Genomic DNA, 15,086 nt, shown 5'->3' with positions numbered 1-15,086 from the left:
AAATGTAATGTTTCTTTTCATTGCTTTGCGGATGACGTCCAGATTTATATGCCCCTTAAACTACAAAATGGTAAAAATGAATCTCTTCAGCTATTGATAGATTGTTTAGCTGAAGTCAAATCTTGGATGGAACAAAACTTTCTTCATCCCAATCAAAGTAAAACTCAAGTTATATTATTTGGTCAAAGTCTTCACACTACAAATCCAGATCTGATTCTTGGTTCTTTAGCTCGGTTTTGTCAGACCTCTGCTAGGAATCTTGGTTTTACTTTTGATAGCTGATTAAAGCTAGATAAACAAGTTAGCTCTGTCGTTAAATCAAGCTTTTATCACCTGTGGATTTTAGCAAAAGTTAAATCTTATTTTTGTTTTAAGAACTTTGAAGGACTTATCCATGCCTTCAATACATCTCGTTAAGATTATCGCAATTTATTATATAAAGGCATGGATAAATCACAGATGCAGCAACTTCAAATGATCCAGAATGCAGCTGGCCTCTTTACTTACATTGGCTGCCCGTCTATTATCGAATTGATTTTAAGATTCTTTAATTAACTTATAAAGTTTTAAATGGGTTAGCTCCCCCTTATCTTTGGGACCTTTTAAAATTTCAGTCTGTGTCCAGAACCCTACGATCAAATAATCAGCTATTACTGACAGTTCCTCGGACCCGACTTAAGAGGAAAGGAGATTAGGCTTTTTCTGTTGTTGCTCCTATTCTATGTAACAATTTACCTTTCCAAATTAGATCTGTCCACAGCCTAGATCATTTTAAATTGCTTCTCAAAACTAATATTTATTCTTTGGCATTTATTTGAAGTAGTGTTTTGATACTCTGTTTTTATCCATTTGTGTTATTGTCATTCTTGTACAGAACTTTGGTGCAGTTTTACACCTGTTTTTATAGTGCTATATAAATAAATTTGACATTGACATCTTACACCAACAATCCAGCCGCGTCTAAAGTAAATTAAATCATTTTCTCCTCTATTTTGATGAGTTCAGTTCAATTCTAACTTCAACAAGCCACCTACCCCATTTGGCATCTACACACAGGGCCAGATTTACAAGGATGTGGGTTAGGGTGTGCAAATTCCAGTTAATATTCCTATATAACAGGGGGTGTGAACTGATGGATGGTAGGCCGATAATTCCTTGTTATTCCCCCCAAGTTCACTAGAGCTTCATAAATTTTCAAATACTTGAATATTGTCTATATTAGTAAAAATGCCAAAATATTAATACAACTCACCTGATAATGGCACCAAGAAAATTCATAGCATATAAACTGCAGTTCTGAAACTGTGTTAGCTTAATAAGAGTGGCGCTCTTTCAGTTTTGATTTGTACAATTTGAAATACTTGTGTTTTCTGCAAAGTCATGGAAAAGAGCAATATGTGACGGTGTGAGAGTAATGTGTTACTCTAAGCGTCAGACATACTTGGAGACCTTTATACACTTGAGAGGTAATTGGCCCATTTCTAATCTTACAGACCTTGACAGCCTTCTAAAACAGCCTTGTTGCCCAGCCTGAATAAAGGAATGTTTTCTGAAACTCCATCCAGACCAAATTTTATGAGAAGTGAGAATAACTTTTCAGAACCTGGAGGATGGGAGAACTTTCAAAGAATTTGTAGTTAACCTTAAAATCCCCCTTTTTACTTAAAGACAAACCTTTTAAACTAAACACTCACCACAGAAGGTCCGTCTCCAGCTGGCCACATGTTCATGTTGATTGTGTGAGTCTTCTCCTTTAGCAGAGGAGCTTTGCGGCCAAGCTTCATATAGAAGTAGGTGGTATATGGCGTGAAGCTGTAATCCTCTCTAAATTCAACACAGAAGCAAACAGAGCTATTTTTATAGATGAAAGTTAGAGTCTTATTGTGACCAGCTAGACCTGAATATTACATTGCAACATGGACAGCTTGAAAGGCCAACGTGGCTTAAAGAGGGGTCATCTTTTAAAAAGTTCTAGTAAGTTGGAACTAGAAGGCTAGTTGAATGAGCTGCTGTAATTAAGAAATGGGAATGAAATTATTCCCATTTCATTACATCAAATGGGAGTCATTTGATGTAATGATTCCCATTTCATCAAATATTTTATATATTATATATTGTTAATCTTACAACATTAATTATCATTTTATTGCTTTAGCCTGAAATACTTCAAAATGTAACCTCTGCCTTCAAAATGAAGAGTAAACAGGTTTAAAACTTTCAGAGGCAGCAAAACGATGTTATAAACTTACAATATAAACAGGATAAGTTTACTAAAAAAACCCCAAAAAAAACCCCACTCCAATTGAGACAAAAAACAATGCAGCAAATTTAGTCTTCTTCCCAGTTAGTCTTCTTCCCAGGTCAAGTAGAAAAAATAGTTCTAATATAACATTTTCATTACTTTTTTATAAGATGGACCATTTGGGGCTAGTTTTTAAATAATAAAAATAAAATAAACCCTCATTATTCAGAGTTATTATTAGACTAATCAAGGCTGTAATAACTTCAAACCAGATACTCTACTGTGCAACTTATAAAGTATTGGTAAAGTTTTTTCCCTCTTTTGTTTACTTGAGATAATACAACAAAATATGAAGTTCATGTTATGTTCTGATACTGTCATTATGGTAGGAATGGTAATCTTGGCATTGATGTGATATATGTTATAGATAGTTTACGAACCATTGCTCTAAAAACCAAAGTATAAAGTAACCATAAACATTTGCATCACTGGACCATGGGGAAGCTGATCTCTAGTTTTAAAATTGGTGGGCAAATTTTCATATTTCCTCTTGCTTCATTTTGCCATCACAAAAATGTACTGATGTAAATTCTCGTTTTATTTATTTATTTTAACTAAAACTAAAGTAAAAAAGGAAAATAACTGCAAAATTTCAGACCTCCTTCACGAATCATTTCAGTCAGAATAAGCAAAAGGAAGTTAGGAAGTTTTACTAGCCCCTGTAACCAAACTTAAAACACAGAAACAGGATGAGTCACCTGAGATATCCTTGAAGAAGCAAAGAGACGATCACAGATTCAGCCTGCAGCCGAGACAGAGCCGTGGTCTGGATCATCTTCCTGAGCTTGGCTGGGCCCCTCCCCATCCATGTCTCCACCAGCTTCAGTGGGGTCACTTTTTCATTCATGGACCCTGCTTGCTCTACAATTAGCACCACTTGTCTTGCATGCTGGGTAATGTCCACACTAGTGTAGCCTAAAGGAGTATAGAGCTGATGTTTATATGCTACACACACTCATATTGAAAATTTTTCTAAATTCAAGGTGTAAATATGCTATACATACAAACCTTCTTCATGGCAGCATGTATCACACATTTGGTTACATCTTTCATTGTCCCACACCTCATCAAAGTGGACAGCCATGAGAGAGCGCCGACACCTTCACACAGCCAACAATCAGATAACCTCTAACCATAGGGTGAACCAGAGATTAATCATGTAGCTTGTTACCTGTCAACATTCTGGCAGTAGGCGACCATTTGCAGCAGCTTCTGGTAGCCGGCATTTTCCATGACCACCATGGTGCTGATCCTGAAGATATCAGCAAAGCCAAAATATACGATGCAGTCTGCTGGAAGATCATCTCGACCTGAGGACTCAGAATAACATTATGTATTTCAAAGAACAAATGAGCACTGAAGCTGCTATTAGAACTTAAATGTATGAAAATTAGGGTGCACCAATAGGATCTTTCTAACTGATCACTGATCTTTTAATTAAGATTTTTGGCTGACACCAATTTTTCTTTTCTAAAACGTTGCTACAACAGTGTATTGACTATTGTCAGCTCCATACATGCAGATGTGACCTGGCGGGCGGGCCAGTCAGTCAATCCTCTCTCACGGCAGAGCAAAGAGGACAGTGGCTGATTTTCAGATCTTTGCATATACCAGGAGTGTCAAACCTGCAACTCTTGAGCAGCAACTCTGACGCATCCTGTGCGGCTCTTTTATACTGAAATTTCCCACACTCCCTGAAGGCAGCACTGCTTTTGCCAGTGCTGCCTAGTGCTACAAGTCTGCAGTAGCTGTCAGTCTGGAAGACCTGAGGTGATAGATGGGAGTTGAATCATTTAGGATTAAAATCTGCATCCATGGCAACAGCTTTCCTCAACAGATCTCTGTATTTCTATTGGCTGCATTATTTCAAGTCAGTGCACTTCACGCCACATCCAAGCTCAGAAGACTGTGGTTCATTCCCACCACTAAAAAGATACAAGCAAACATTATGTCAGAGTTTGCACAGCAGGTTCTGGTGCTGCTAAGAATTTGCCACTAAGAAAAGCAAACTGGTTCTGGTCACAATAACGCAATCAATAATGTGTGCACTGCGTTGATGTGGAGAGTAGCAGGATTATGTACTTGAGATATGGAGCAATTTTTCTACTGCAAAAAAAATAGAACAAAAGTCAGAAAAATCAGACAGAAACAAAGACTCCTTTTAGAGTTTAAATAAATAATGATATTTATTAATGTGCGTCACACCTGCTGTGTTTAACCTTTGAGTGAGTTTTAAGTTAGTGTGTCACATTCAAAATATTCAAATGTATTAGTGGTTGAATATTAATGTTTATATTAAAGGCCTTCTTAAGACTACTGAGCAGGTGTGTATCCAGGAAGTTTTTAAAGAGGGCTAAATGAGTCCAGTGATGATCTTGGGATGTTACACCAAAATAATATTTTAAGTACAGTGTAAAATATGCAAACATTAGAAGTCACCACAATACCCTCAAATAGATGCACATCTGACGCACGTGAGTAAATTGCCCTACATGTTTCAAAAATGTCCTGCATGAGACACTTCCAGATCCGGCAGTTTGGCAGACAAAGACAAATATTTTCTGTACATCTGTGAATAAGTTTTTACTCTACTTAAACAAGTTAAGTCTAATAATTGTCCTGTTCTTGATAACATACTGTACATGAAAGTAGCTATAATAGAATACAAACCAAACCTGAAGACACTGTTAAAAACTAAAAACTTCCTTGAGTTCCAATAATGGTGTAAGGTAAAAAAAAATTGTTTCAGCCATGTGGTACAAAGCTAATCTTGAAATTGCTATGTGGTTCTTTCTGGTGACGAAGAGCTTAATTTGGTTCTTAATGCTGAACTGGTTCACCACCCCAGGCATAGACAGATAAGATCGGTGGATAAGATCGGTTTGTCATGCTAGTGTCTGCCAATTGCTCAAAATGAAGGAAATTAAGGCTGATTTATCAGGGCACCCCTTAATGATGATGTGTACCTGCACGCCCACTCTCTTGGTAGTAGTTCTCAACGGACTTGCTCATGGTGTGGTGGATAACAAACCTGACATCTGGTTTGTCAATGCCCATGCCAAACGCCACCGTGGCAACCACAACCTGAACGCCAATACAGATATTTCAGCAAAATGCTCGGTTATGACTCCCACAATCAAATGGGTCATTGGACCTCTAAAATATATAAAACAGATCAGCTAATTTATCCCAAAGAAACTGAATCACTCAATCAACAGTAAAATTCAAAACACATATCAAAATTATAAAACATGCATGTATTAATATGTACATGTAATTAGTAATACTACAGCATTTTTGTAAGATCAATCAAGTTTATCACCTGGATTTTGTTTGAAGTCCATCTGCAGTGAACTTGCGACTTGTCTTCTGGGTCCATATTGGCATGATAAGGATATGCTGAGATGTCGCGTTTTTTGAGTTCAGAAGACACCATCTTAGCATCCTTCTGAGAGAACACATACACAATGCCTGTGGCACATGTGGCACATTGTTACAAAGTGGCTGCTCTCTATGTTAATATGTGAACTGAAAACAAAACCTGAGAAGAATTTACTCTAGCTTCAAAGCACAATGGTGTGTATTACCTGACTGGTTCTTGTATTTGCCTTTAATTAGAGAGGTAATGTCGCTCATTAAAGCATCACCATTAGAGACTTTATTGCGAACCTAGGAAAAAAACAAAGCAAGCAAAGTCAAATGCATATAATGTATACATCCACTGAACTCAGGGATGTACTGAATTGAATGCATTCTTAATTTATTTATTCAATAACTGACTAGTTTCATTTGGTCTTTGTGATCAAAAGAAGAGGAGGAGAATTTCAAGTACCATATTTTCCGCACTATCAGGCGCACCTAAAAACCTTCAATTTTCTCAAAAGCCAAGAGTGCGCCTTATAATCCGGTTTGCCTTATATATGGACCAATATTGAGCCACAACAGGTCTCGCAACTACGGTAAGCAGCTGCTGACTTCATTTTCCCCCGTAGAAGAAGAAGCACGCGGTGCACGCTGGGTTTTGTGTAAAGACCCAAAAATGGCTCCTATTAAGAGACACGCTTACGACGCAAAGTTTAAGCTCAAGGCGATCAGTCACGCAGTAGAACACGGGAATAGAGCTGCAGCGAGAGAATTTAACATGAACGAATCAATGGTGCGGAAGTGGATATATATTGTGATTGCACTAACGTTTGATTTACCGTAACAGTATCAGACTGTTTTTTACGTGTTTATTGAATCGAGGAAAAGTTCCCCTCCACTATATGTTATACCTTGCTGTTGTTAAAAGATAAACTGTGTCACGAAAATACCACGTCACTTACTTTACCTCGGGGAAAATATTAAAACAGCTGTTTATTCATTTTGGAAATGAACGGAGTTTTCAGAACGCTGGTTTGTAATCTATTAATAAAGTTTGACTGACCTATCTGACTATTTTGTTGACATTCCTTTTAGCGCAGTTCCATCTAATGGATGCATAACGTAACCCCAGCCTCTACTGTAGTGTCTATTCTATGCGCCTTATAATGCGGTGCGCCTTATACAGTATATGAAAAAAGTTTTAAAATTTATTGAAGGTGTGCCTTATAGTGCGGAAAATACGGTAGTCAAAATGAATTTAGGCTTTTCTGACTGATCCTGCACACAAAGTACATTTATAAATCTCATCCTGTTAAGAAAAAATATACAACTCTTAAGCTATTTATCTAATTTATTGTTTCATAAAATTAGACTTTGTGGATTTATATACTTTTTAAAAGGATCAACTTCTATTTGCTGAAAATAAAGCAATAGGAAGTCTGGAATTAAAACAGACCGCTCGTGATGTATTGTTAGGGGTAAATAAATTGTGGGGATTTACTCTTGCAAAGTAAATTAGATTGCTTCTTAAATACTAAATGAGTACTTTCATGTATTTAATCCATGCTTTTTTAATGAGCAGTGCATATAATGCCATGCTAAAGTATTTATACCATTTTAAATTTTTAATTTTTTTTCACCTCATAACATAAGGTGAACTACTTCCAGTCTCGCACTTGTCTCTACACGTTACTTCAGACTGTCAGGTTCCATTGTGCCCCACACAAGGAAACAACTGTAGAAAAAATTTAAACTTGAAGAACTTTGATCATAATGTTCAGTGTGATGTGGAAAAATTACAGTTAGGTTACACCTAGTTTTTTTCCACGACACAGTGGAAAGACAATAAGTAAGAACTTCATTGATCACTGACAGCCTTAATCCCCCCTCCAGTACTTCCGCAATAATGGAAATTCATGCAAAAATCAACAGACGGTCACATTTTTTCACACTAATGCACAGTTGTGAGTTTATTGCAACTTTCTCCAAAATGTTTCCAAAACACTTTGTGCTTGTAACTATGTGCTACTTTGTGTTGATCTATTGTATACAATCCAAAACATATATAGCAAGGTTTGTGGTTGTAATGTAATATGTGTACACACATGTTTAGCATGCACTTATCTATGAAGCATATTGTTGAAAAATCTTAGCTGGTTCAGATGTCATGGTTACCTCATAAAAGAGATTAGTTCGATTGAAGGAGGCAGTGATAGTGACTGGCTGTTCCACACACAGTATCTTCTCACAGTCCTTGAGGACACTGCTGGTTGCTGTGGCTGTGAGGCCAAAGAGAGGCACAGAAGAAAACTGTCTCTTTAAGATACCCAGGAGTTTATAATCTGTAAAGTAAACAAATAGATATGAGTCATTCACATTCAAAAATACTTTATTGATCCCAAAGGGAAATTAAATGTTGTTGTAAGTCATTATAACAAACATTAATTAATTCAGACTCTTCAAAAACTTATTGTAGATAGTGATGGCTGCTGGCAGGAAAGATCTCTTGTAGCGTATTACAGCAAGTTTGAAGAAGCCTCTGACTGAAGACACTCTGTTTTCCAAAGACAGTCTCAAGAAGGGGATGGTGAGGGTGGCTGATGATTTTCTTGGTTTTATGAAGGATAAAAAGGATCATCATCATCATCATCATCTCCAGAGGTTTCACAGTTGTCCCCAGAACAGAAATAGCCTTCTGTCTCAGGTTGTTAGACCTTTTTAAATCTCTGGCTCTGATGCTGTTGGCCCGACAGATAACAGCAAAAGAGATAACGCTCTCAACAATCAATCAATCACTTTATTTTGGTAAATTGTCCACATTAAACACAGGAAACAACAAAATAAAAATAAAAATACAACAATAAACAAACCCACAGTTTACCAAAAAAGGAATAGGCCGAAGAAAAGCTTATTCTTGCCTACCCTGTTTCTTACCTAACAACCTACCAGGATATCTTCACAGTACATATAGAAATCTACATAACAGCGTAAGATTTTATCATTTTACATTTTAAAGCTCTTTTAAAGTTCACCAAGAAAGGACATAACTTAAAATCAACATTCAATTCATTCCACAGTTTCACACCAATAACTGAAACACACCTAGACTTTATCTGGCTTTTCTCTTTTGCACCTTCAAATATAAACAAACCTCGCAAATTATATTTATTCTCTCTTAGCTGAAATAATTTCTGAAAACAACAAACTTATAGAAGATTTGCAGCATATTGCTGCAAACCTTGACGGATCTTAGCTTCCCCTAGAAGTACAGTCTGCTCTGTCCCTGCATATAGAGGGCTTCACTGTTTCGTCACCAGTCCAGTCAGTTGACAAGGTGAACACCAAGGTATTTACATTCCCCAACCACCTCCACTTCTTCTCTCATGATGGATATAGGTTTTCCTTCTAAAATCTACAATTATCTCCTTTGTTTTTTATTTTTACAGTCAAGATGAGATGATTGTTCCCACACCATGACACAAAGCGGTACACCAGATCTTAGTACTTAGCCTCTTCCCCATCTCTGATACACCCGACAACTGCAAAGTCTCCAGAGCATTTCTGTAGATGACAGAAGTTGAACTTGTGCTGGAAGTCTGAAATGTACAGAGTGAAAAGAAATGGTGAGAGTACAGTCATGACCAAATGTTTTGAGAATGATTCAAATGTTAATATTTACAAAGTCTACTTCTTCAGTTTTTATAACGGCAATTTGCATATACTCCAGAATGTTATGAAGAGTGATCAGCGTAACAGCAATTAATTGCAAAGTCAATATTTGCCTAGAAAATGAACTTTATCCCCCAAAACACATTTCAACTTCATTGCAGCCCTGCCTTAAAAGGACCAGCTAACATCGTTTCAGTGATTGCTCCATTAACACAGGTGTGGGTGGTGATGAGGACAGGGCTGGAGATCAATCTGTCATGATTAAGTAAGAATAACACCACTGGACACTTTAAAAAGAGGCTGGTGCTTGGCATCATTGTTTCTCTTCTGTGAACCATGGTTACCTCAAAAGAAACACGTGCAGTCATCATTGCACTGCACAAAAATGGCCTAACAGGAAAGAAAATTGCAGCTAGAAAGATTGCACCTCAATCAACAATCTATCGCATCATCAAGAACTTCAAGGAGAGAGGTTCCATTGTTGCCAAAAAGGCTCCAGGGCGCCCAAGAAAGACCAGCAAGCGTCAGGACCGTCTCTTAAAAGTGTTTCAGCTGCGGGATCGGGCTACCAGCAGTGCAGAGCTTGCTCAGGAATGGCAGCAGGCAGGTGTGAGTGCATCTGCACGCACTGTGAGGCGGAGACTCTTGGAGCAAGGCCTGGTCTCAAGGAGGGCAGCAAAGAAGCCACTTCTCTCCAGGAAAAACATCAGGGACAGACTGATATTCTGCAAAAGGTACAGGGAGTGGACTGCCGAGGACTGGGGTAAAGTCATTTTCTCTGATGAATCCCCTTTCCGATTGTTTGGGACATCTGGAAAACAGCTTGTTCGGAGAAGACAAGGTGAGCGCTACCACCAGTCTTGTCTCATGCCAACTGTAAAGCATCCTGAAACCATTCATGTGTGGGGTTGCTTCTCAGCCAAGGGAGTCGGCTCTCTCACAGTCTTACCTAAAAACACAGCCATGAATAAAGAATGGTACCAGAATGTCCTCCGAGAGCAACTTCTCCCAACCATCCAAGAGCAGTTTGGTGATGAACAATGCCTTTTCCAGCATGATGGAGCACCTTGCCATAAAGCAAAGGTGATATCTAACTGGCTCAGGGAACAAAACATAGAGATTTTGGGTCCACGGCCTGGAAACTCCCCTGATCTTAATCCTATTGAAAACTTGTGGTCAATCATCAAAAGACGGGTGGACAAACGAAAACCTAGGAATTCTGACAAAATGCAAGCATTGATTGTGCAAGAATGGACTGCTATCAGTCAGGATTTGGTCCAGAAATTGATTGAGAGCATGCCAGGGAGAATTGCAGAGGTCCTGAAGAAGAGGGGTCAACACTGCAAATATTGATTTGCTGCATTAACTCATCCTAACTGTCATTAAAAGCTTTTGTTACTCATAATATGATTGCAATTGTATTTCTGTATGTGATGACAACATCTGACATACACACATGAAAACCAGAGGGCAGCAGATCATGTGAAAATATAATATTTGTGTCATTCTCAATACTTTTGGCCATGACTGTACAGTGCCCTGTGTTGCTCCTAAGTTGCTGATCACTTGGTTAGACACACAGCAGGGTTTTCCCTAGTATATTATAGGCCTGGCAGTCGCCATGCTTTACGAGCCCCACCGCCAGGCTAAGCCTTTCTTGTTTATGTTTTTAGGAAAATAATAATAAATAAAAAAACGCTATTTTATTTTTATTCTTTTTTTTTAAGCCGCAATGCAAGCGTCTCTGTTGCTCTGAGCGTTTCACTGGTGGAGCAGATTTATTCCTAGATGATGTGTTTATAGAAGATGAGTTTATTGTTTATGCATTTAAAGCCGGAGCCTCGCGCGCTGCAGCAGCTGTATGTCTTAAGTTACATCAGCGCGGATCCCGCGCGCCTCCTTTCACTCAAACTGGACACATGCTGACCTGTACGGATATTTACATCAACCCCCTGTGAAGAATTATGTTTCTTTCCAGAGTTTTTGATCAAGATAGGAGTTTAAACTCCACCACGTTAGCTCTGGTTGCGCATCTCTATGTGAACAGCTGGAATAACTTGTAGTGGCGCTTTCAGAGGTGCGTTGAGCGAGTGGTGAGAATGATTTATATTTATGGACAAAGAATTTTGTGCAACTTTTCCATCTCAACACGCTGCTCTGTCTGCGCTAATAAAGTTTATGTATGTGGTCCCGGTTGGTCGGAGTGTTAGTGGTTAACGAACCAGTGCTAACCTCATCATTCAGGTTAGCCCGGTGAGGAGCTTTCGCCCTCGCCTCGCAGTCACGCATCACGCTGGTTTTATATTATTTTATTATTATTTTTCCGGTTACGAAGCATAAAACCATATCAAATGCTTTGTCCACGTAGTCAGACAGAGTTAATATGCGCGGCTGCGCGGAGATCTGAGAAACTCGTCCCATAAACTGGACCAACCAAAATACACTGCTCAAAAAAATAAAGGGAACACTTAAACAACACAATATAACTCCAAGTAAATCAAACTTCTGTGAAATCAAACTGTCCACTTAGGAAGCAACACTGATTGACAATCAATTTCACCTGCTGTTGTGCAAATGGAATAGACAACAGGTGGAAATTATTGGCAATTAGCAAGACACACTCAATAAAGGAGTGGTTCTGCAGTTGGGACCACAGACCACTTCTCAGTACCTATGCTGTCTGGCTGATGTTTTGGTCAGTTTTGAATGTTGGTGGTGCTTTCACACACGTGGTAGCATGAGACGGACTCCACAACCCACACAAGTGGCTCAGGTACTGCAGCTCATCCAGGATGGCACATCAATGCGAGCTGTGGCAAGAAGGTTTGCTGTGTCTGTCAGCGTAGTGTCCAGAGGCTGGAGGCGCTACCAGGAGACAGGCCAGTACACCAGGAGACGTGGAGGAGACCGTAGGAGGGCAACAACCCAGCAGCAGGACCGCTACATCCGCCTTTGTGCAAGAAGGAACAGGAGGAGCACTGCCAGAGCCCTGCAAAATGACCTCCAGCAGGCCACAAATGTGCATGTGTCTGCACAAACGGTTAGAAACCGACTCCATGAGGATGGTATGAGGGCCCGACGTCCACAGATAGGGGTTGTGCTCACAGCCCAACACCGTGCAGGACGCTTGGCATTTGTCAGAGAACACCAGGATTGGCAAATTCGCCACTGGCGCCTTGTGCTCTTCACAGATGAAAGCAGGTTCACACTGAGCACATGGGACAGACGTGACAGAGTCTGGAGACGCCGTGGAGAGCGGTCTGCTGCCTGCAACATCCTTCAGCATGACTGGTTTGGCAGTGGGTCAGTAATGGTGTGGGGTGGCATTTCTTTGGAGGGCCGCACAGCCCTCCATGTGCTCACCAGAGGTAGCCTGACTGCCATTAGGTACCGAGATGAGATCCTCAGACCCCTTGTGAGACCATATGCTGGTGCGGTTGGCCCTGGGTCCCTCCTAATGCAGGACAATGCTAGACCTCATGTGGCTGGAGTGTGTCAGCAGTTCCTGCAAGATGAAGGCATTGAAGCTATGGACAGGCCAGCCTGTTCCCCAGACCTGAATCCGATTGAGCACATCTGGGACATCATGTCTCGCTCCATCCACCAACGTCACGTTGCACCACAGACTGTCCAGGAGTTGGCGGATGCTTTAGTCCAGGTCTGGGAGGAGATCCCTCAGGAGACCATCCGCCACCTCATCAGGAGCATGCCCAGGCGTTGTAGGGAGGTCATACAGGCACGTGGAGGCCACACACAATACTGAGCCTCATTTTGACTTGTTTTAAGGACATTACATTAAAGTTGGATCAACGTGTAGTGTCATTTCACTTTAATTTTGTGTGTGGCTCCAAATCCAGGCCTCCATTGGTTAATAAATTTGATTTCCATTGATGATTTTTGTGTGATTTTGTTGTCAGCACATTCAACTTTGTACAGAACAAAGTATTCAATGAGAATATTTCTTTCATTCAGATCTAGGATGTGTTATTTGAGTGTTCCCTTTATTTTTTTGAGCAGTGTAGCCTCCCTGGCAAGGTCTATTCAGGGGTCCTGGAGAGGAGGGTCCGTCGGATAGTCGAACCTCGGATTCAGGAAGAGCAGTGTGGTTTTCGTCCTGGTCGTGGAACACTGGACCAGCTCTACACCCTCAGCAGGGTCCTGGAGGGTGCATGGGAGTTCGCCCAACCAGTCTACATGTGTTTTGTGGACTTGGAGAAGGCGTTCGACCGTGTCCCTCGGGGAGCCCTGTGGGGGGTTCTCCGGGAGTATGGGGTACCGGGCCCTTTGATACGGGCTGTCAGGTCCCTGTATTACCGGTGTCAGAGTCTGGTCCGCATTGCCGGCAGTAAGTCAGGCTCGTTTCCGGTGAGAGTTGGACTCCGCCAGGGCTGCCCTTTGTCACCGATTCTGTTCATCACTTTCATGGACAGAATTTCTAGGCGCAGCCAAGGTGTTGAGGGGATCCGATTTGGTGGCCTTGGGATCTCATCTCTGCTTTTCGCAGACGATGTGGTCCTTTTGGCTTCATCAGATCGTGATCTGCAGCTCTCGCTGGATCGGTTCGCAGCCGAGTGCGAAGCGTCCGGGATGGGGATCAGTGCCTCCAAATCCGAGGCCATGGTCTTGAGCCGGAAAAGGGTAGAGTGCCTTCTCCGGGTCAGGGGGGGTGTCCTGCCCCAAGTGGAGGAGTTTAAGTATCTCGGGATCTTGTTCACGAATGGGGGAAGAAGGGAGCGGGAGATCGACAGGCGGATTGGCGCAGCGTCTGCTGTCAAGCGGGCGCTGTACCGGTCCGTCGTGGTGAAGAGAGAGCTGAGCCAAAAAGCGAAGCTCTCGATTTACTGGTCGATCTACGTTCCCACCCTCATCTATGGTCATGAGCTTTGGGTCATGACCGAAAGAACGAGATCGCGGATACAAGCGGCCGAAATGGGTTTTCTCCGTAGGGTGGCTGGGCTCTCCCTTAGAGATAGGGTGAGAAGCTCAGTCATCCGGGAGGGACTCAGAGTAGAGCCGCTGCTCCTTCACATCGAGAGGAGCCAGTTGAGGTGGCTTGGGCATCTGGTCAGGATGCCTCCTGGACGCCTCCCTGGTGAGGTGTTCCGGGCACGTCCCACCGGGAGGAGGCCCCGGGGAAGACCCAGGACACGCTGGAGGGACTATGTCTCTCGGCTGGCCTGGGAACGCCTCAGGATTCCCCCGGAGGAGCTAGAAGAAGTGGCTGGGGAGAGGGAAGTCTGGGCCTCCCTTCTGAAGCTGCTACCCCCGCGACCCGACCTCGGATAAGCGGAAGAAGATGGATGGATGGATGGATGGATGGATGGATGGATGGATGTAGTTTCTGTGTCCCCTTTCTGTGTCCCCTTGTTAAAAACTCAACAGACACGAAAAGCTGCTAAAGCCACATTAGTAGCACTGAATCAAATCTCCCATTTATTGCGCATCTCTGCACAGTGCAGCGGATTTAACTCATCATGCAGGGCCGGTCCAAGGCTGTATAAGGCCTGGAGCAGAATCTGACTTAGGGGCCCCTCTCTAACAGCTTCTGTGTTAGATTTAGTGAAATCTGTGAGTAGTTTAATTGGCCAACCTAAAAAGCAATAAGCAGTTTACTAAGTTTGTATTTGTGAACAAACAAAGCTCAAACTCACAGCATCAGATTGTTGCTCTGGTAACAAAACAATTTAACTATGAATACTGTTCTTTGAACTTTTATAAAGTAAACTTACCAGCTTCTTGAAGTCTTACATAC

The 15,086-nt window shown here is 41.4% G+C and overlaps 1 protein-coding gene across 4 annotated transcripts in view; it reads right to left on the bottom strand.

Moving 5' to 3' along the window:
* recql (RecQ helicase-like) overlaps positions 1-15,086 on the bottom strand; it is a 31,164-nt gene that overhangs the window by 4,605 nt on the left and 11,473 nt on the right. For all 4 annotated transcript variants that reach the window (XM_028043513.1, XM_028043511.1, XM_028043510.1 and 1 more), the window contains exons 8-15: positions 7,841-8,007; positions 5,890-5,971; positions 5,625-5,773; positions 5,269-5,386; positions 3,474-3,612; positions 3,311-3,402; positions 3,001-3,217; positions 1,695-1,824 (exon numbers count right to left, since the gene is read on the bottom strand). In XM_028043513.1, the coding sequence (XP_027899314.1) occupies positions 1,695-1,824; positions 3,001-3,217; positions 3,311-3,402; positions 3,474-3,612; positions 5,269-5,386; positions 5,625-5,773; positions 5,890-5,971; positions 7,841-8,007 (1,094 nt within the window). The remainder of the gene's footprint in view (positions 1-1,694; positions 1,825-3,000; positions 3,218-3,310; positions 3,403-3,473; positions 3,613-5,268; positions 5,387-5,624; positions 5,774-5,889; positions 5,972-7,840; positions 8,008-15,086) is intronic.

Source organism: Xiphophorus couchianus, chromosome 17, assembly GCF_001444195.1.
Source record: "Xiphophorus couchianus chromosome 17, X_couchianus-1.0, whole genome shotgun sequence".
NCBI lineage: Eukaryota > Metazoa > Chordata > Actinopteri > Cyprinodontiformes > Poeciliidae > Xiphophorus > Xiphophorus couchianus.
Note: the sequence above shows the minus strand (reverse complement) of the source record. Positions and strands in the feature narration are given on the sequence as shown.